General features: G+C 37.7%; 3 protein-coding genes across 3 annotated transcripts; 1 reads left to right on the top strand and 2 right to left on the bottom strand.

Annotated features, from left to right (window-relative positions):
• Positions 1-650: 650 nt before the first annotated feature.
• Positions 651-5,229, top strand: LOC116261384 (vacuolar protein sorting-associated protein 2 homolog 1). Its single transcript, XM_031640121.2, has 5 exons — positions 651-985; positions 1,871-2,001; positions 3,792-3,896; positions 4,622-4,882; positions 4,966-5,229. The coding sequence occupies exons 1-5, from the start codon at positions 949-951 to the stop codon at positions 5,101-5,103; spliced, it is 672 nt and encodes a 223-aa protein (XP_031495981.1). The 5' UTR covers positions 651-948; the 3' UTR covers positions 5,104-5,229.
• A 1,070-nt stretch (positions 5,230-6,299) lies between these two features.
• Positions 6,300-9,391, bottom strand: LOC116259984 (uncharacterized). Its single transcript, XM_031638032.2, has 4 exons — positions 9,198-9,391; positions 8,929-9,041; positions 7,580-7,749; positions 6,300-7,263 (listed from the first exon to the last, which is right to left on the bottom strand). Exons 1-4 carry the CDS (start codon positions 9,232-9,234, stop codon positions 6,684-6,686), a joined length of 900 nt encoding a protein of 299 aa, XP_031493892.1. The 5' UTR covers positions 9,235-9,391; the 3' UTR covers positions 6,300-6,683.
• A 1,877-nt stretch (positions 9,392-11,268) lies between these two features.
• LOC116261022 (uncharacterized) lies at positions 11,269-21,395 on the bottom strand. The gene is made up of 20 exons (XM_031639593.2): positions 20,874-21,395; positions 20,548-20,689; positions 20,077-20,408; positions 19,735-19,816; positions 19,344-19,653; positions 18,235-18,293; positions 17,325-17,414; positions 16,256-16,347; positions 16,037-16,135; positions 15,880-15,957; positions 15,397-15,481; positions 15,241-15,299; positions 14,963-15,032; positions 14,721-14,812; positions 14,181-14,243; positions 14,044-14,110; positions 13,136-13,297; positions 12,856-12,972; positions 12,527-12,679; positions 11,269-11,495 (listed from the first exon to the last, which is right to left on the bottom strand). Exons 1-20 carry the CDS (start codon positions 21,302-21,304, stop codon positions 11,382-11,384), a joined length of 2,697 nt encoding a protein of 898 aa, XP_031495453.1. The 5' UTR covers positions 21,305-21,395; the 3' UTR covers positions 11,269-11,381.
• Between the last annotated feature and the right edge of the window lie 404 nt (positions 21,396-21,799).

The raw sequence follows: 21,799 nt of genomic DNA, 5'->3' as shown, positions 1-21,799 counted from the left end.
ATATATATATATATATGAAAGAGAGAGAAAGAAATTGATCAAAACAAGATACCTAAGTCTGTTTTATATCAACTTGAAACAAAGCATGTTTTATTATATCAAAATAATCTTTATAAACATATTAAGATGTTTATATTTTATTTAAAATAGTTTTTTAACAAAATATCAATGGGTCTGGTTTTTATGTCTAACTTAAGTGTCAATTTCTCTCTCTCTCTCTCTCTCTCTCTATATATATATATATATATATATATATATATAGTTTTATTTCTCTTCCATCCAACAGATTTTGGATATCATTCAAACAGCCATTTGGTGATATTGTAAAAATAATGGACGCTTTCGTTGTATTTTTTTAATATTTATTTAAGAGAAATCGCTTTCAACATAACATTCCCAAAACCATACCCGTATAATTTAACCAATCATTTTTTGTACCTATTTAAAAATTTAAATAGAAAAAACAGTGTCTATATGTTTTTTTCCAGTCGTCGTTTTGACTTTTAACTGATTTATCTCTACGGATAAAAACGATAAGGAAAATGTATTTAAAAGCATCCGATATTTTGACATGTCGCCGATAAATTGCCGTTCTAGTTGGGGTGGGGCAGCGCAAGGCGTGTCCGATGCCAGCCCTTGGTCTGGTCTTCCCCCGCGCTTCTTGTTGCGCGTGCGAATGGTTGAATTCGGGGAAGGTGACCAGGAGGAGTCGGGAGGGATTCCCTGTCTCCCTCTCTCGTTCTTTTTAGGTCGAGTACTGTGGCCCCGTTGGTTTGGTTAAGCGATCACGAAGAATAAAGAAGAGAAAAAGGACGGACGAAAGAGAGCAGCCTTGCGTTGAAAGGAAGCCGAGAGATCGGAGTTCTACCCTCCCGCCATTCCCCAAGGCCTCGATCTTTGACCCCGCTCTGTTTCGGGTTCGACTTCTGCAATCGATCGGTGTTCAGGATGAGTTTCCTCTTCGGCAAGAAGAAAACCCCCGCAGGTATCCATCCTTTTTTCCTTTCTCTTTCAATTTGATGCCGTAAACAAGGTGCTGGATCGGGGGCCTATGGGATGGGGAGTCTGTGTTCGGAACTTCGTCTGTGGTGACGTTGTTGGCTTATATTGACGACTGCCATTTTGCCATTTGACCCAGTTTTTGACTTTTGGCTTCTCCTTTCACGTAGGGTTCTCTGTTCTTTATGATTAATCCTGCCAATTTTGCCCAAATTGGTTTGTCCTTGGGTCGTGCCCAAATTATTCTGAATAATGAATTGAGAATTTTGATGTATGGGAATTGAATTTGGCAAATAATCAGCTTAACACGGATTAATTTTTCAAGCAGGAGAATCAATAGTTTCAGTGCCTCGCCTTGCTCTTCTAATTTCAGGTGTCGTTGAATTGTAAGAATGATTACCAATATATTTTATATAGTATCAGTATTTTCTTCCTTTCTGTCTCGGTTCTCTCCGAACCCTCTTTTCTATGTTTTCTTAATTGAGTTGCAGTTACGAATTAATTTTATTCTATAACAACTACAGAAAACACATTATTTCAGACGAGGAATTGAATAGGAATTTATCCGCTTAGGACGAGATAATTGCGAGAAGGATTAATTCAAGTTTACACTTGCAGTATGGATTTGGATATTAGATTTCAACTCCAGAGCTTCATGAAACTAAGTAGTTGGTAGCCATGTCGGAACAAGGAAAATTTTCTGGATCAGTACAAACCGGTTTTCCTGCCACTTGGCATAACTTTCAGGTCTGCAAGGCATAATTTCGTGTGGATACTGCCGCTCTCCTGCTTCGGAAAATGACAAACTTTTATACGTGTTCTTCTACACATTCACTGTATGAGGTTTTTTTCTTTTTCTGCAACGTTTTAGAGATTCTGCGGGAAAACAAGAGAATGTTAGACAAATCCATTCGGGAAATTGAGCGAGAGAGGCAAGGTTTGCAGGCGCAGGAGAAGAAGCTGATCACGGAAATAAAGAAAACAGCAAAGCAAGGGCAAATGGTAAAGTTCATTCTTCATGTTGCTCCATTGCAAGAGGACAAGACCTTTTTCATATTATGAAGCAACAAATACCGCCATCCTGATTTTGTAACCAACATGTTGTGATGTTATAGAGTGTTTACTTCATTGTTTTTTGTGTAATTGCCTGAAGATATGTGTCAATCATTTTTTGTGCAAAGCATTTTTCATTTGTAGTGAACATTCTCTCGCTGAATTCTGATTGTTCGTATTCATGGATGAACATCCTGCATTTGCTGATTCTGATTGTCCAAAATAACCTGAGTAGGGATAGCTGGTATCTGTGTTGTGAAAAGGGCCAAGCGGAACTGAGGTGATAAGTAAAATCTAAAGCATAGGCACACCCACGCTGGACTAGGCACTTTAAGCAGTACCCAAAAGAAAGTACAGAAACAACAAAATGCAAGACTAAATGTTATTATATATAGTCACATATACATAAAACAGTTATTTGTAGTCATATAAAGATTGTTCAAATAATATAAAAATAATTCAAATAAATATACATGCAGTCAACATTAGTCATTAGGCTATGTTGTTAAAAGCATTAGGAACCGCTAAGGCAGTTACATGTGCGTAGGCAAGAGTATGCACATTAAGCTGGTCACCCCCAAAAAGGAGAAACCAATAAAATGCAATTATTAAAATTAATAATGAAACTGAAGCATTTCTTGATGGAAAGCCTGTAATTATCAACTTATAACAACAAAGCAATTAGAGTGTGTGATAGCCCAGACGTATAAGCATTTCATAACGTGGTACCAAACGTATTAGCAGTTTGAAACATCAAATTTAATAAAGTCTGAAGTTTACACTTCACAAGTGATATAACACCCCAAAAAAAAGTAATATCGATGCTTTCAGTGTTACAGAGTATGCAAAATCTTTACCATCCCCTAAATGTTAACTGCCAAATCTCTAATTCTAATTTTTAAATTTAAACCTAAGATCCTAAGACATAACTTAGAATTACTAATCTGATTAGAAAGATGATCATAAATACTCAGTACAGTCATAGTTTATTTTAACTTGCTGGCCATCAAATTTATCCTCTGTGATGGTTCTAATAAACAAGAACAAGTATTAAGAAGAAGATTCATATGGGTTGAAAACTTGAAATGACATAAAATATTAATGATAACAGTATATGAATGTAAGTGTACCTAGAACTGTACATGCACATGCAAAAACGTACATACACTTTTATTGGAAATCGCATGCAACAATAAAAAGGCGAAAAAAAACTGCACAAAAATGGTCGATGGAAAAGAAATTCTTAAAAGAAGAAAAAGAGGATAAGAAAAAAAAAAACAAAGTTTAGGTTGTTAATGAAAAAACTTAGGCTATTGAGGCCCCAGGTGAGCATAGTCGTCCTAGGCAATGTTTCTGGCGTTTCAATTGGTAAGTTGCCTAAAACCATCTAGCACAGGCAATCAGCCAAGTCTCAGAATACACAGGCCTTTGACAACAGAACCTGGTATGCAGGAAGGTTCTGGTCTGTGGTCAATTTGTTCTTTTTCCTTGTATGCAAGATTTTTCAGTCTCTCTGGAATTTTTAGATTGAATATACAATAACTTTTTAGGCAGCTGAATGCTGACCGTATGTATGAAAACAACAATGAGGTTCTCGGTTTCAATCATCTCAGGCATTTGAAGTAGCTTGATTATCTTCATGACCTGCTTTAAGTTATTTTTACATGATTTAGATATAAACAAAGTTTAATGTTTGTAATTTTTCTCACTTGTATCTCTACTTTTTTTCCTTTTATTAGGCGGCTGTGAAAGTAATGGCAAAGGATCTTATCCGGACCCGGCATCAGATAACAAAGTTTTATGCACTCAAATCTCAACTCCAAGGTGTTTCTTTAAGAATACAGGTCAGGCTAATTAGTTGCTCTTGCTTCCTCTTGAAAAGTTAATACATAAAAAGGAAAAGGAAAGAAGTGACATGGAAAGACATCCAAAACCTGTTAGCTCCTTGATTTTTGTCATTTGCACAGCAACGTGTGCATGCAATTGGATTTCTTTCTAATAGCCATGGCTGCTTTCGTTCAAATTGTGCGCTATGATTTTTCTTTTGTTTCTCAGCATTGATATTTATATGCCAGCAGCCCAGGTGGCTTCCTCTTTCATTTTGTTGATTGCTGTGTTATTCTTAAATTCTAACTCTCATTCGGTGTTCAGATTGATGATTTGGTTCTTTGTTCGATTATTTAAGTGTAAACCGTAAGCTTGTTTGCCAATGAGGACTTCCCAACATCACAGAGCTCATCTTAAGTTATGAAACTAGTTTTTTCAGTTGTTCCGCTAGAAGCATATAAGCAGACAGAAGATATCTATGCACCAAAAGTAAATAGTAGCTACATGAATTAACAATACTTCCTCAACCCAACTGTGGATCAACAGAATCCTCATGAATTTATCTGCACTGATGTAGAAATATTTTCTTCTTTTTTTTGTCTGTCATGCTTTGGTCACATTGGATATGAAAGTGAAATGTTAAGACGTAAGACTAGTGGATGAAACAGAAGGGGACACTAAGGTGTTGGATATAATTTATGAATATGGGCTATTACTGAAATGATCAACATTACATTTTCAGACTTTGAAATCAACACAAGCAATGGGGGAGGCCATGAAAGGCGTTACCAAGGCTATGGGGCAAATGAACAGGCAAATGAACCTGCCTGCATTGCAGAGGATAATGCAAGAGTTCGAGAGACAAAACGAGAAGATGGAAATGGTATCAGAAGTGATGGGTGATGCCATTGATGATGCTCTGGAAGGAGATGAAGAGGAGGAAGAAACAGAAGAACTCGTCAACCAGGTCCTTGATGAGATTGGAATTGACATTGATTCACAGGTAAAATGCTTTCCTAGTCCGTTTATGCCAACCAGGAATTTTTCTAATTTTTTCGGTTCAGCTAACAACTTGCCTTGGTTCAGCTTGTCAAGGCCCCATCATCTGCTGTGACTGCTCCGGAAGGAACTACGAAGGTTGCCCAGGCTGAATCTTTGGGGGGTGAGGATGGTGGCATTGACAGTGATTTGCAGGCTAGACTAGATAATTTAAGGAAAATGTGATATTGTCTCTATGCATGACTATGACAAAACCTGGTGCTTGCTATGTTACATGTTCATATCCTTGTATTTTTGTTGAACCTAAAAATTAGATTCCTGGTATAGAATAAAAGTACTGGTGATGCCATAGATGCCCTGTTGCACAAATCTATATCTTGGATACTTTTCATAGTTAACGAGCCGTTGTTTGCAACTTTACCCATTTGCCTGCTGCTGATATGGGCAGTTGATGGAACCTGGGTCCCTTTTTTCTTTTTTCCTTTTTTATGAGGAGGAAAGCCTTGCTTTGATTAACTGGACCATTGCAGTAGGCAAGTTGATCAATGAGTTGATAGAGATGGCCCAGCCGACAGGGTTGACATCTCTTGGTTTGAAGTTGGTTTTGGAGTCTATCTGTAAAGATATATTGAAATTATCGTATTGCAAAGATGACATTCTCCACTTTGGGAAGTCACGGATTCATCGCATTCTGGTAGAATACACATTTGCAGCCTCTACGTCGGTGTTGAAAAAAAGATGGAATTCAGATTTATAATGGGCGTGAGCTTGTAGCATGTCATTAAACGTATACAAGGCAGAAGTAAAGGCTGTCATGCCTATAATTAGTTTTTTTATAACACAATAATATCAATTCACTTCTTAGTGAGATTTGTATATTTGTTGTAGATTTTTTTGACTACCCTCGCGTTTACTTACATGGCAAACTTATAAATAATAGTTATATAAAAAAACAAATATCGGTAACCACCGTATCCCTCTCTTTCTTCATTAGGGTAGGAAATTATAAAATTCGTTTAAAATGTAAAATTGAATTAATATTAGCCTTCCTGGTATGAGAAAAAAATACGTTTAATTTTGCTAAAAAGTGTCCACAAAATCTGACCTAAACGGACTTATTTTAGTGTGTTATGACATTAAAAAAAAACTGCTTGTATTATCCATAAATAATTACTTATTAAGAAATAATTAACAAAGCACAAAAAAGCTGACACATGAAAATAATCAAAAGACCTATCCGACCTTTTTATCTTCCCATCCAATATGGGGAGACATGACCTTTCAGCAAATGAGCCATCCTCCATTCAAAATTGCATCTTCACACCGACGGCCTGAACCCGTGAACACTTAATATTGCACCCAAAAAAACATAGAAGAAAATGAATGGGAGCTACATTGACGGGAACATCACTGGCTCTTCATGATACAGAACTAGATAGAAATCACTTTATCAAAAATGTAGAACAAATAGTACAACGCAGCCCTTTTCCAAAAAAATACAGCAAATATACAGGGTTCAGCTCTCAAGGGCACATGATGAAAGCTTATGTGCGTTCAAGATAGGCTAACATGATTTCCAAAAACACTATACAGGACAATGACATCTCAGTAACAGTAACGATCATAGAACAAAGAGAATTAACCTGAAAATTACATTAAACTTCAGAGTAAAAACCGGTCCATGATGTGAATCGTGCAAGGAGCTCCTCTATGAAAGCATGGAAGATGAAAGCCTGTTGCCTTGACATGACCACGAGAAAAGCTAGATACTTGAAATCATGGCAGCACAAACGTTTGACCAATATTTAGTCTGCAGTAGCTGTATTTTCATTAGTACCAATCTGGTACCTATGATTATCAGTCTCTTTAAGCCATTCCTCTAGCTTGGCTTCACGATCAGACTTGAATTTCTCATAGCTCTCCATCAGTTCTGATGGCTCATTAATATGTGATTCTACAGAAGGATCACCCGTGGTAGGCGGTTCATAATGTTCAACCATTTCAGACTGATGGCTTATCTGCCCAGAGAGATGTGGATCATCTGATCGAATGTCGATGAATGGTGGGGTTGCACTAGAAGAACCAGAATATTTATTATTCAGACTATGAGGTCCTGAAGCATCACGTTGCAGCCATCTGAGAACTGAAGCCTTCTGCTTTGCAGAATTCAACATCACGGAAAGTTTGTTTGATCCTTTACTCTCTGTCATCTGAGAAGGTTCGGAGGTAGAGGGTTCATATTGGTGGTACAAGTTGCTAGTTTCTTTCACTTGAGTTGAAACAGAGCTTGAACCAAACGTCGAACCTCCCCAAGACCCACTTCTGGCCATCCGCAGACCACGCCATGATGAACTGCCCTCACCTTCTGAAGTGACACGAAATGGGCTACATATGCAAAAACCAATTTAGGGCCGTTAACAAGTAAAATCTAAGCACCCATTAGCCTTCTAAATAAATACTAACGAGAGCAAGCGGTGGGTTAGAACAATAACAGCTCTTATTGAAGCAGTTTGGAAAAGATACTGAGCAAAATACTACTCATTAAAAGGATTGCGAGAAATTCATATAGATGAAAGTTTTCTTCGCTTACAAAAGTACCGCTACTGTTCTTTTCATCTAATGCACAAACATCTCTATTCATTCAGAAGATGCCAGTCATGAAATCCACGATAAAGGAAAGCGCCAGACACCAAGACCATACCGTTTCTGCAGCTTCATGCTTGACAACATAATCAAAGACTTCTGAATGTCTTTAGTCATCTGATCAGCTATAGGCACACCAAAGTCTTTCATTGATCTCACCATGGTGATGGAGTCGTCCAAGTTAGCCGTATGCAATGCTACCTCATTTGACTTCTCCATAACTCTATTCTGCAAACAGGAATTGATGCAAACAATCACATAATTTACTTGCCCACTTGTATCATGAACATTCCGAAAACTTACTTGAACTACTAAATTGACATCATATGTAAGTAAAATCAAGTCCAAATGCAGCCAAGATGAAACTAACAGCCACAATGTTTAAACCATTACTTCTCTCTTCCAAATAAGAAGCAAATAGGCCTCTGCTAGTACATGATTCCAGGAGACTAATTAAACCATTTGCTTCCTTTGGTCCTAATTTTGCCTAAAATAATAGAGGGCCATCAAGAATGTTCTAGGCGATAAGATTCGGTAGAACTTCTAAAGTAGCAAAACTTATTCAAATTCCATAACAAGCTTTCCAACTGATATAGGAACTGGAGATGGTGCTGTAGAGATAGGTTGCATAAGATTTTCAATTAAAGGCTACAAGAACTGAGGAAATGAAATGATAAACTCAACCCTATAAATTTAACAATCTGAAAAGCCTGTAATTTCAGCAACTAGCAACCAAATCCAATGCCAGGGAACCACTGTCTTTTTAGAAAATTGATTTGGGTAGTTTGTTTTAACGCTAAAATCAGGCTACTAAGGTTTCGATCCTGAACTAGAATGCCATGTGGCCATTTCCCTGTTCTTTTAAAAACAAAGTCACCGACGTTTTTAGTCTCGGTTCTTTGTTTTCCAATGTCAAGATGCCATGGAAGGACGACGCCTAACATTTTGCTTTCCGCAATGAAGAATGTGCGCCAAACCAAAAGTAAAAGCTTAGACAACAACATCAACCAGTCCAGATATGCCGCTCTATCTCTGTCAAAGGGCACAAGAAGGTTACTAATGGTTCATGACCTTGGAAAATTATTTAAAAAGCTATATATCCACTTTTCATATCCCACAGCCTTCAGTAACACCATGACGTGGAAGTTTGCGTTCACTTCTATCAAGCCAAATATAGGAAATTTTTAAGATGCATTGCAGAGAAAAGATCTGAAGGAGAGAAATTCCACCATCATGTACCAGCTGATTTATTTTTACAAAAAAGAAAATTTCCAGAAAAAAGACTAATTGCGAGTGATAATTCTTTGCCTATGTACAACCAAAGCAAGAAACACCCAGTTCATAACGAATCACTAAATTTTTCTACAGGAAGAGTCCGAATGAGGAAAAGGAAGAATACTGGCTTGCCTTCGTACGAATCAAATTCGGAACCGCGTTCTGAGTATGCTGCTGGACGTAGAAAAGGCCGACTGACGGCTCATTTGCTACCCTCTGTATCATCTCTACCACGCAATCATTCACTGTAATTTAACCAAAAAGTTGACAAAACCAAGCCCCATATGAATCCCGTACCCACAAAGGGAAAAACTAAAAAACAGGAAAAGAGGCCGAATTCCCGTTTTCTTCGGCGAAAGAGAGGAGAAAACGGAGTTGGTAGGTTGAGGAGAAATCATTACCGTCCATAAAGCCATCAACGGTCGTGAAGTCATGCATCTTCTTCTTGGTTCGGAGGCGAGGGCGGCCTTTTCATCACACAGATTTCCGGACACTTACAGAAGGCTGGCTGCGCATCTTCCCCTTCTATCGAGCTGTTCAAGCCCTCAATTAAGAGAGATAGAGAGACGAAATCTCAATACGACGGCAACCTCCAAAGGACAAACATGTTAAGCGAGTCGAGTTTGAACCGGTTTCAAGTTTCTAGAGTTCAAGATCACAATCCCGATCTCAAATGTCCAAGAGTTTAAGATAATAATGACGACAATGATCATCACATTTCCTGATTTTATGATAAATGTCACACTTTATGCGTCTATGAGGTTAAAATCGCGGAGCTAACGGATGGACAATACAAACGTTGTTTTTCACATGTGGCTCTGTGAGCTAAAGTATATAAATCTAGAACTTAACAAAATTTTCTCTTTTTCAATCTTGGAAAGTGCTTCCACGCCTAAATACTTTGCTCGACCTTATTGAGTCTTAACGTAAGCGATAGGCAAAAATCAAGACAGCCCTTTAGACTTTTAGTTGTCAGAAAAAGTGCGGCTCACGCGGAGGAAACTAAATAATACGAGGTTTATGTTTAAGATAGTCGCTGTAAAATATTGAAAATATTATAATTGTTACAAACAGCAAACGAGGCCTCCTCGCATTAAAGTCTGGGATTTGAACTTGAGAAATTTGTAGCTTTCCAAGCTATCCCGTCTTTACACATAAAAGACCGAAAGGTGCCACTTAATTCGTCCAACTTGACGCCTGACGGAGCTTTGGCAACAGTGAAGATCGGTCGTAGATTTTTTTTTTTTAAAAAATGAAAACATGGATAGAAATCCGCTCTCTACAATGAACTCTGCATGCATCAAAAGTGTCAATCATCAATCAAGCTTACATCAGAAAGACCTAGAAGAAAATCTAAATGTTCAGGGCTAAGGCTAAGGGTGAACCCATAACTATATTTGATAGGGATCCGAATATATTAAGTTCTATATCCCATTTCAAAACCAAATTCAAAATGAATGGAATCCACTACAAATACAATCGAACATATGCACTTCAGTGTTGCTTTCGAATTGATTCGTTAGATTCTGACCTCTAACCTACAGCTTCAGTTAAGCCAGACTTTTTAAAGCACAGAGATTCCAGTCCCTAATCACAGAAAAGAAGAACTTCACAACTCATATATTACAAATGACTCCATACGCAAGTGATGGGGCTTGCTGTGAAACTGGCAGTCTAAAATAAACGGTGAAGATGCCAACACTTTTTCTGGGGCATGACCGTAGTGGTTCATCTTCAAGCACTATCATGGCGTACACCTTTTTCACCAGATGAAGCAAAATTCCTATTCTTTTTCTCCTCTTTTCTTTTATACGAACTTTACAAGAATAGAGTAAGGGCGAGCCATGAGAATAGACATCACACCGGCTAACGTTTGTAGAAAATGCACCAGAAACCAAACATATGCATTATGCAGGTCGTAAACCAAGTAAGAAATGGGCAGTCCCAGAGTTATTTTACATTTACCAAACTACACCAAACGGTAGCATAATATGCTTAACCTTGGCTGTCAGGAAGGCATAGTATAGAAATCTTATGAGCGTCACACAAACTTAAGCAGACATAAGCCCAGGGGCAAAAGTACTAGCCATGGGGCAATCGAGTTTCATGTCTAAATGTAGTTCCTCAAGTTCGAAAGGAGGTTTGCACCTCATGCTTTTTCACAACACTGTAAGAAAGCTCATCCAGCCTCCACTTGAACATCCTTTGCAAGCCGTATCGATGAATAGCAGAAAAGGGAGCCCTAGCCACGTAAGCCTACACCTGTGTAGAGAAAACGTTCTGGACAAAGCTGCTGTCAGCATCAAGCACTAGGGACGCCATTTTATAAAGTATAACCTGGATTATAGGATGCTTGCTGTTGGTGTCATGTACGAATTCTACGACCTTATGGTACAGTATGCCATATGACATCTGATTTTGGCCCCAGTAGTACACTTCCTGAATCGATTTTACAACCTTGAATGACTGGAATAATACAGGAGAAAAGAAAAAAGCTTTTCCTCTACCACCGTAAGTTACATACTCAATTTTACATTATAAAAAATAGGCCGAAGCAAACAAAAAGAGCTGCATAAATAGCACAACTAAAAACATTTCATATTAGGATGTTTAAACAGACCCGAATTTAACAGCTGCTCCACTTGAATATTACAAGCTTGGAGATCTCCATATTCCTTAGTAGCTGAAAAGTCCACTGCCTGGAATTCGTGATTTAAAACAAAAAAAATTATAAGTGCCCCAAACTTACTGTAATCTTTCTATTTATAGCAACACAAGGGCCATAACAACAGCACTGCAGTCAAATACAGCAAAGAAACACAGATTTGGTAATGAACATGATGCTGGAATAGAAATTGAACAAGTTGAAATATAACTAAATTACATTTAAATTAGCTTCAATTCCCAAATAAAGCATGTTGGTCAAACACGATCAATAAACGGACAAGCATATCAATTAACATAAACCTTAGAATTAAGGTTGCAAAAAAATTTGGGGGCTTTGCTTGATATATTTCTTTTTTGAATTTAATTTTTCTTCCAAATTACATAGTCCAAAATGACCATATTCAGATTTGCGATTTCTAAAAAATATTTTCAGATTTTAATTTCTAGTAAAAATTTAGGAAGAAACATGAAACGTGGAAACATTTATGCTAATAGAAAATTTTTAGTGAGGATCAATTCTCCTTTACTGCACAAGGCAAATGCAAATCCTTCACAAGTTTGTGACCAATAAATCCATTTCACCCTTCAACTGTTGAAGGCACTTTCAACACCTCTGGTTTCATGTGCTGACTATTTGAGGCCGCAACATTAGCATGGGATTCTATTTATAAAAACAACTTTTAACGTCTTGTATGTAAGCTTCAATAAATATACGTTATATTATGAGCTGTGATAAGCGACTGGTTGACTTTGTCAAACATCATATCCTTTAGTTGGTCCCCGTTGGTCAGTATATTGCTTTCCCGTAACATTCTCCCAAGGGAGGAAGCCCAAATGCATTTTGTAGTTACCACCATAGGCTTAATCATGTACAACTTGCAGAGCTTGCATTATAGAAGAAATAGATCAAAATGAATGCAATGCCAATGCGTATTCCTAAGAGACCACACAGAAGAAGGAAAGAATGAGAAAAAACTACACTTGTAGAATGAGAAAAAACTACACTTGTAGAACTGAAATCAATCAAGACTAACATATGGACTTAACACCAATCAAATCTCACTTGCTTAATTGCATTTCTCAAATGCATCTTCGCTGAATTGATTTCACGACTGCTTCCTGTAGTTGATGCAATCTCAATCCAAATCTGACAAAGCTGCAAAGAGGCACTTGCAAACTTCTTGAAGCGTTCCTCGTTATGCCAAAGATCAGAACCCTACAAAATGAAGAAAGCAACATACATTAAAGTGACACACTCAACAGACAAGCCTATAGATATCTACGAACAATATTGCACCATACTAACTGAGCATGCTCAAACCGTAAAAATACTATCAAGCTGACATTGATAGTATTCAAATGAAAAATGAACCAGTTCCCTTTACATGATACCTGATATGCTCTGACTTGCTTTAAAAGTGCTTCAGAACACATAGTGAGGTCCCCTCTTAGTTTATGCCACCTAGCATACAACCCCCATATACCTTCTCCTTTTCCACTCTTCGCAATCTGCAACAGTTACTGGCATTTGGTGAGCAGGTATAAATGAAAGCAAATGTAGGAGGATTTGTGCAGGGAGCAGTTACAACTACAAGTGAAAATTATTAAGAAACATACTTGCACTTGCATGTCATATGACAAAGATAATAAGAATCTAAAACAGATCTTGTACCTGGTGCAGAATGTTTCCCAGGAAGTCCATTAATTGGGCATTTTGCTTATCAGTCATGCTGTTTGATCTTCCTTCCATCTCTATGATCACCCTCTCCAGTAATACAACATCTACTCGCTTATTGTTACTCAATTCAAATGTCATTTTTACAGCTTCTAGTGCCTGCAACAAAAACATCAATACAGCTTATTGTATTTAGAGCAATTTGTCATATCAATAATAGTATGTAAGAAGGTTAATGTGTGGTTGCATTAAGAAATCAATTTGATGAATAGTGCACTAAAACCAAGGGTCAGTTTTTCTGTTGATTGACTCAAGCAAAAATATTACCAGTATGATATCCCATGAAAAACTGCAGTTCAAAAGCAACGGAATGCAAAATAACTCTTAACATAATTCAATCCTAAATACTGATATGTTCTTTTTGGGCAAACAGTTTCGGACAAAAACAGATATATACACATAACATAGACACATGGGCTTGGCAATTCATAATAATCCCCTGTTTGCAGTCTGCAGATATGACCCTTATAGTTTATCTAGTGGAAATTCACTGGTAGATTTTGGCATTTGGTGAGGTCCTTACGGGAACATTTTTAAATTCTGGCAGCAAACAACTAAAATCTTTTGCCCCATCCAGCTTACAAGTTGCAAGATGCCATCAGAAGGGAAGGACACCACACTCAAAATTTCTGGTTCTGAATCATCATGCCTCAGGAATAACTCATAGTATGAAAAAATCATGCCACAAAAGGATCATTTAACATCATAGAACAACATAAAAGTATGCGACAAATAATGCTCAAGTGAGAAACTAATTCTGAGGACAAGTTGGGCATTCCATGAAAGACCATTTGCACATGTAGATGCCCAATGAAACAAATTAACAATTGCATCATTGTGCATACCTGACTGACATTGCCTATGTCCATTGCTACTTGACCATAGTTTTCCCACATCTGCCAGCTTGATCGCCTGTCAAGGAGATGATCATCAAACTGGCATTTTTCAGAAACTCTGGAGGAATAAATTAAACTCCCATTACCTGAACTTCAATCCTTCCTTGAATGCAATGAAGGCTTCTTTGCTCCTTTTCTTGATCATGTGTCTGTGAAACCCAAATAAGTGAGATGCATACTTGATGATAGCAGAAACAAAAGCACAAGATTCAAGATAAGCACATAGAAAGACAGTAAAAATGCTTCAACACACTTGAGATGACTGCAGACCCTCCAAGGCTCTAGGCCACATACTACATTTACATGTGTATATGCATGCAACATAGAATGAAAACCATAGAGTAGGCACGCATAATATATATAGCATATGTACTCATGTAGAGACAACTTATTTTGAAGGTTACCAAGCACGAATTTGAGCCACAAAGTACTGCGTCTGTGAGAGAAAACACTTAAAAGGACATGAGACATGCTATTTAACAGATGGTACCAAAGTGGGATGACATAATCACAAATGTCCTTTGCAGTGCAATACAAACCAGACATCACAATGGCAACAAAAAGAAGAGCAGACCATCACAGAGTGATGAGAAAACTAACAAGAAGTTAGATCCGGAAAAACATACATGCAAGCAAGATTATTCCAAGCCTCCCCATTCTCTGGATCAAGTTGCACAGCACGAGTAAATCCATCTATTGCCTTGTCAAAATCCCGAGCCTGCATTTCCCAATAATTGAAGTTGTTGCAAGCACATTGAGCTTTCCATTCATTTTGCAGGTTGTAAGACCTTAATATGTGTGTGTGTGAGTGTGTGAATATATATATATATGAGAAAGATAGAGGAAGGGAAGGCAGGGAATAAGAGACCTTTAATGCAGCAGAGCCAAAAGCAAACCAGCCATCTGGGAATAAAGGATTCAATGCCAAAGCAGCTTCCCTAAAACGTTGATGAGAACACTTATTCTTTGAGAACCTTAAACCTTTGAAATGAAAAATACAGAATAGGGTTTGAAGTTTTAAAATGTTGCAAATTGTTATCCTCTTTGAAAGGTCAAAAAGACAAGGAAAAAGAGCTACATAAAGAAAAGGAGTACAGAGACCATTTGTCCAAGGATAATTCATTCAAACACTTTAGATTTCCATACCAATGTTTTTCAGCCACCTCATAGTCTTCTCTACTGTATGCACTCCGAGCCAGGGACCTCTGGCAATTTAAAAATAAAATCTATCAACTTAGAGAGAGAGAGAGAGAGAGAGAGAGAGAGAGAAAGTTCATCCGAATCCAATGAGTAAGGAAGTACCAATGCCCGAGCTGATTTTCCATTTGAAACTTCCAATGCCTTCACATAATTCTCATCATTATTTGTAACATCACCTAAGGAACACCTGGATAAATATTAAGAAGAGTAAATGCAAATAAGCTCATATAAACAAGTAAACAGAACATCAAAAAATGTAAAAAAGTATCTAAAAAATTTTCAAATGCTGATAGAATCCACAATTGAAGCTCCCAGACTTTGATCCAATATGAAAATATAATGAATTACAGCTACCAATTAGGATTTATTATGGTTCCATCCAAAGTAAATTGGTAAAGCCATTATGACATAGTCACTGCCTTTCCTTCTTGTATACATGTCTGTCAATGACCTCTTACATTCTGCTTCTAGAATAGCTTCTTAAACATAGATCATTTGTCCATCCAAAGCATGGACGATTGAGAATGTTATATGAAATGCAACTTTACATGCTAATAATTAAATCAACTACTATACAGAACATACCATAACTTAGGGTCATCAGGTCTATCACATAACCTTGAATTGATAAGATCTACAGCTGCTGCCTTCTTTTGTAGTAAGCTGCATAGAAATTTTATATTCTCAGCATTGAAAACTCAATAATTCTTGAATAATCAATCTCCGTAAACAGAAACTGTACCAGTAGCAATTAATGAGATTGTCCCATAGTTCTAAATCTTCAAAAATTGAAAGTGCCTCACCAACCAGACCACATGATACTAAAAGTTCACCATACTCTCTGAATTTCATGAAAGAGCAAGCAAATTAGTAATGAATAAAAGGACACAGCAAGAGATTATCCTTAAATTCAATCTCCACAAGCACGTCAATTATTCCAAGCAAGTCAAGAGAAGAATACTTCCGCAATGCTGGTATAATAGGGATGCTAACCCCAAATGAGAACTTGATCCTCTGTGCAGCTGAAGGACAAGCTTCACAAACCTTGTTAACCTAATAAAAGCAATATAGTTTTTCAGCTCAAAAAAAAAAATTCTTAAGAACAAGAAAATTAATTGCTTCCACATATTTTGTCACAAAAATACAAAAGCTTAGACCAATAAAGCGCAAATGAAGATGGCAATCTGGAACAACAGAAAGATGGCCAAGACGTCACTTCACATGTTCAGACTTGTAGAAGCACATTGTTTAGTTATTAATAGTGATGCAAAGGAAAGAACTAAAACAAATCTAAAACCTAATATTCAGTGTGTATGCCTTTACATCTAAAGGAATAAATGTAACTTGCAATACTCATCAAACTTTCACTAAGTAATGGAAACCATATTTTTCCCACCTTTAATGTAGCAAGAAAAGTTTTATTAGCTTGGAAACAAAATTCCACTTTCCCCTATTAATTCTAGAAGCGATGTTGACAATATAAGTAGGATTACTATATACTTTGCTGAAAACATATCCCCAGTTTTCCCTTTTATGCTCAAATTACAGATTTAACTTTTCTAAAATTAAGGATAACAGACATTCACTTTTGCCAACTTTCAAAGATTTCTAAAGCAAAGCATGATCATTTAATTGCCTATAGTAAAAAATGTGAGACAAGTCAAGTCAATGACGAATCACATGGTCAGAACTACACATGCTGAACTATTCTTGACATGGTGATAGTAGTGGTAGGCTGGTAGCCCTCCCATGGAGTTATTATACTAGCACAGATTGATCTGGAGATAGCTGCAAAATGAGAAAAAAATTGACTGACGCATTGATAGGAGGAAAGGTCCGTTCATATGCAAATCAAAATCAACAAAAGTGATCCAATTTATTTGGTTCTCCTTCTAGTTCTGTTCATCACAATTTATTTTTTATATTTCACTCAACGTCTGTCCTCATTGATTATATTGATGCTGCTCTATAATCATAACAAGTCTGAACTCCTTTAAAGAACCATGTTGAGCTTCCAAAATGTCTCGTACCAAGTTCTCCATCATAATCAAGGCCCGCTGCTTTGTACGGCTACGAGTAAACTCCCAACGAATGCGCTGAATATGACAGCAGAATCGCACCTGTGAACAACAAAAAAAAAAACTGAAATTGCTCAAAAAAAAGTACCTCCATTAGAACAAAGTTATTTTAGAGGTGGAAAGCAAATCTATGACAGCATTTTAAAAAATCAAAATTGTTCTTTTAGTCACCCTGATATTCTTGTTTAATGTTCACTAAGAATTTGTTAGGCTATTCCTGAAACAGGTACTATGACAAGTACCGTATTATTTTCAGGATGGATGAGCATGACAAGGAACTGAATTTTTTCCTCGTTCTGAACGTAATTTACTCCACGAGCTAGGAAGTCAAGCAGCATTCTTTTATCAAAGATGGTTGTTACTGTTCAACCAAATGCATACAAATAACTTAAATGGTTCACAAACTAGTGAATTCATTGAATTAACAAATTGCTGTCATCAGAATACTGAATTATATCAACACAAGCAGGTAATATATAGCCCTGTAAGTCACTGCATGCACCCAACCCTCACTGAATCAAGTACGTATTAGTTTTGCTACACATAGGCACATATCTACACAATGGGAAGAAAAGCAGGAAGTTTTTCAAATCAGGACAACAAAAATACCAGCCCTACACATACACACTGACACACAAAGATAAATAAATGCACACACACACACACATATTTTATATATACACACATAAATACACATGGTTCTATACACATTCCCCCTGGGATGGACCAAATATAGAAAATGGAGGGATGGCCGTTACACCAATTCAGAGTAAGGTACACAAGCCTCTAAAATACTCCTAGCATGCCTACGCTCTCATAATTAATTAACTATAACTTCTTTGTTGCAGACAACAGTACTTACAATAAAGTGCGACAATCTCTGTGCATCAACAGCTTCTATGAAAGGAGCCATCTGCCACTCTGCCATAAAATATAAATAACTATGTGAAGATTATTAAACCAAATAAACCAGGAGTCAACAAATGAACTCATTTTTATGGACTTTTATGGACACTTTTTGGTAATGCCAAATACGAGCAATGACCAAACAAATGATATGGCCATTCTGATTGTCAGCATCAGAAAGCACGATAGAACATCTGTGTGCCTAAAGGTAATTACAGAAATGCAGTCTAATCAAAGACCTCCACAGGTTCTAAGGAATATACTCCCTAGTCATCATGTGCTGTGACCCTCCCTCCCTTCCTATCCCCTCCACTACTGTATTAGAAAAACCTGAGCACTGGATTTGATCAGAACTGCAGTACTAATCACTAATAGAGTCAAAACATGATCCAACCCAAGATGTGCATATCTTTCAAGATCAAATGAGTAAATCTAATCCACAATTTGCTTGCTAGATCATTAGAGGGACCTATTTTTCATAAATCGTGAGTATGAGCTTTAACGAGCAATCCTCATTAATGATATATTCTGGATCTCCTATGCACGTGAGAAGTCATGCAGCAAATATTCCACAGGAGAATGATTTAGACTGAATCCAAATTCAAACTGGAATTTGTTCCAGTATATAAAGTAATGTAATCCTTCTAAATATCCAATCAAAGCATCCCAGCCATAGTTGTTATAATACTTCAACCAAGCATATATTACTGGCAATTGCATGTGCAATTTGTATGTATCCCACAACCTTAGTGTGCAACAGTCTTCCCTTTCTCCGTACTGCCATTTTCCTCTGTCAATTTCACTTTAACAATCATAAGAATGCTAATGAACTCTATTAACAAAGTTCATGCACAAACGATAGTAACAAGTTTCAAGGACGCATTCCAATTTGCATTATTCTCTGCATGAAGGATACCTAACTATGTACGGCATTATCAAAAAGAAAAAAAGAATCCTCGTTGCTCATGTACTTTTTAAACTAACAAGAACAATTCTACACAAAGATCAACTGGAGGCAACACTTCACAAGTTCCTAAAAAAGGTTAAGTATAAAGCATTAATTACTCTGCATGTCATCATCAGGCGTGGTTCTTTTAATAATAAGGCACTGTGCCAAAGCCACACACTGTTGGGTAGTATTTAAAGTCAACACAGCAGAACTGGCATCCTGTGGGGACTTGACGTTATTTCCAGCATCATCAACATTGCCTACTAATCTTGGAGCCAGTAATATATCACAATCCTCGTAATCAGTTTGAGAATGTGCAACTAAATCTCCATCAGATTCATCGACTGGGACTATGGAGCCACCAGGAGCCGCACTGTCACCTCTATCTGATGTTGACACAAGAACCATCTGAGCCTTTGCTTCCACCTGCATGCAAATATACGAAACCCATCATTGAGGGAGACATGCACAAAGATCGTCACATGTACCACTAGACACAAATAGCACCTGGTGAATAGTACGGAAACCAAGAAGTCCAGTAACTGAAAGCTGCAGTCCGCATGATTCTTCAGCACTTTGGAAATGCTTTCTGAGCATAATGTAAGCATCTTAGCAAAAACTAGCAGGATGAATAGACCAAAACACACAGTTGCAAACTGAAAAAATCTAACGCTACAGTGAGATTGAGCTGCTAAGGAAAAGAAAAGCAATGGATCAAGTCTAGATAACCCAACTGAATATCTAAAAATATTCCATCTGATAATTACTATATGAGTCAAAACAATATATGCCCAATAAATGGCTGACAACTGTAACTCAATGGTTACCATTAAGTAGCGAGAGAAGTACCTGGAATTGTCAATACGACCATAAATATGCTCTATTATGCCAGCCTCTAAATGTGCTGCTGATGTGATCGTTGATGCTTCACCTTCACATAATTTATTTCTAAAATAGTTATCAACACTACTGATATCGCCAAAGTCATGTAAAATGACCTGTATTAACGCTTGCAATGCATTGCATAATGAGGGAGACCGCTCCTCTAATATCCTTTGGTGAAGTACCAAAAGCCTCAATAACCACCAAGAATTGCTCCTAATTTTGTTAAAACATACACTCCCGCCGTCTGATGAGGAATCGTTCACTTTTACCAACAAACGCTTGGCGTAAACCAAGTACTATAAGACCAAAGCAAGGGGGAAGAGAGACGTCAAATAGTCACGTTACATACACCAATTATTAAAATGAACATTTTCCAACTCAATGAAAAAGAAAAAAATAACAACTTGAGATCATAAGCGGATAATTTGCTGTTACCTGTAGAATAAATAACTTCCCAAGTAAATCGGACCCATCGCAGAAGAGTTGCTGGCGAGCCCACAGATCCCACTCAGACATACTATTCTCTTTCGGTAGCCGAAACCACAGGGGAACCGAATGATAACTTTCCGACGGAGGGCTGTATTAAGTGGTTTAACTATAAATAATTAAGCAACCAGAAAATCCGCAAAAAACAGTGCAAGAAAATTGCAGCTAACCCAACAAGAATAACAATTACATGAACAAAGCAATTGCCTCGGAAGCATAAAAAACGCAGCTAGGGAACACGAATCGATTGAATTGTATCAGATGATCTGCCTCACCCGGTCAAGTTACACTGTGTGAATGCCAAAAAAGCAGCCACGGCAATCGCCATAACTAGGACCCCCCTGACCAACGCGTCCGACTCGCCATCCATGCTCGGCTCACTGGACTGACGATCCTCTGCACCAACTTTCAGAAATTTCTCGGCACTCTGCTCTACTTGGGCGTAAAACTGATCGGCGCATGCCTTAGCATTTTCGAACTGCCAACCATCGGCGAAGTCCAACACAATCCGCGCGGCGTCGGAAGAAAGAGCTTCGGCATAGCTTCCCTTCTCGATCAAGGAGACAAGCTCTTCGACCAGACAGCCCAGCGATCCTGCGGGGTTCGTGCGGGAAGCATAAGGGCTAGGAGGACGGCGGGACGGAGGAAGAGAACATCGGAGCAGCCGGAGCTCCAACTCTCGGACGAATTCGTCGGTTTCCTCCATCGGACGAAACAAGGAAGCGGATGGTGAGAGAAGTAGGGTTTAAGGGACGATATGGCGCGCGAAGCAGCATTGCTTTCTCGCGCGACCGCCAAGAGGGGGAGGCCGGAGGGGGAAGGCGGCAAAAGCCACGGGAAATTAACGGCACCCAAAATATCGTTAAATTATCGTCTGTTATTTTATCTGTTTTCACTTGTGTACAAGGAAAATAAATTTCTCTACAAGAATGCGACTACGTTTTTATTTGTAAGAGGTGTTGGGAATGTTTTGGCTTTTGCAAGAAAAATGGTCGAAGCCCATTTTTATTATACGTTTTAAACACTAGAAGAGCTACATGTCATATAGGACACGTTTTCTCCCTTTAAAAACTACTATAGTTAATGGCGACAAATTTAACTTTTTAAAATGAGCTCCTCTCCCACAAATTATATAATCAAAATTCCACCTCAAATTATAATTTGAATGAAAATTATAGTGTTGGTTTCCTTTGTGCTCGAT

This window comes from Nymphaea colorata, chromosome 9, assembly GCF_008831285.2.
Source record: "Nymphaea colorata isolate Beijing-Zhang1983 chromosome 9, ASM883128v2, whole genome shotgun sequence".
NCBI classification, from domain to species: Eukaryota; Viridiplantae; Streptophyta; class Magnoliopsida; order Nymphaeales; family Nymphaeaceae; genus Nymphaea; species Nymphaea colorata.
Note: the sequence above shows the minus strand (reverse complement) of the source record. Positions and strands in the feature narration are given on the sequence as shown.

Bases quoted from the DNA above. Each gene is read 5' to 3' on its own strand.
- LOC116261022 (XM_031639593.2), bottom strand. From the start codon at position 21,304: ATGGAGGAAACCGACGAATTCGTCCGAGAGTTGGAGCTCCGGCTGCTC. The intron at 20,409-20,547 runs GTAACAGCAAAT...TTGGTCTTATAG, and splicing joins GGAAGTTATTTATTCTACAG to TACTTGGTTTACGCCAAGCG. The intron at 16,348-17,324 runs GTACGAGACATT...TGCTTTTATTAG, and splicing joins TGATTATGATGGAGAACTTG to GTTAACAAGGTTTGTGAAGC.
- LOC116259984 (XM_031638032.2), bottom strand. From the start codon at position 9,234: ATGCATGACTTCACGACCGTTGATGGCTTTATGGACG. The intron at 9,042-9,197 runs GTAATGATTTCT...GTTAAATTACAG, and splicing joins CGTTGATGGCTTTATGGACG to TGAATGATTGCGTGGTAGAG. The intron at 7,750-8,928 runs GCAAGCCAGTAT...TCCTGTTTGCAG, and splicing joins CGAATTTGATTCGTACGAAG to AATAGAGTTATGGAGAAGTC.
- LOC116261384 (XM_031640121.2), top strand. From the start codon at position 949: ATGAGTTTCCTCTTCGGCAAGAAGAAAACCCCCGCAG. The intron at 2,002-3,791 runs GTAAAGTTCATT...TCCTTTTATTAG, and splicing joins CAGCAAAGCAAGGGCAAATG to GCGGCTGTGAAAGTAATGGC. The intron at 4,883-4,965 runs GTAAAATGCTTT...GCCTTGGTTCAG, and splicing joins GAATTGACATTGATTCACAG to CTTGTCAAGGCCCCATCATC.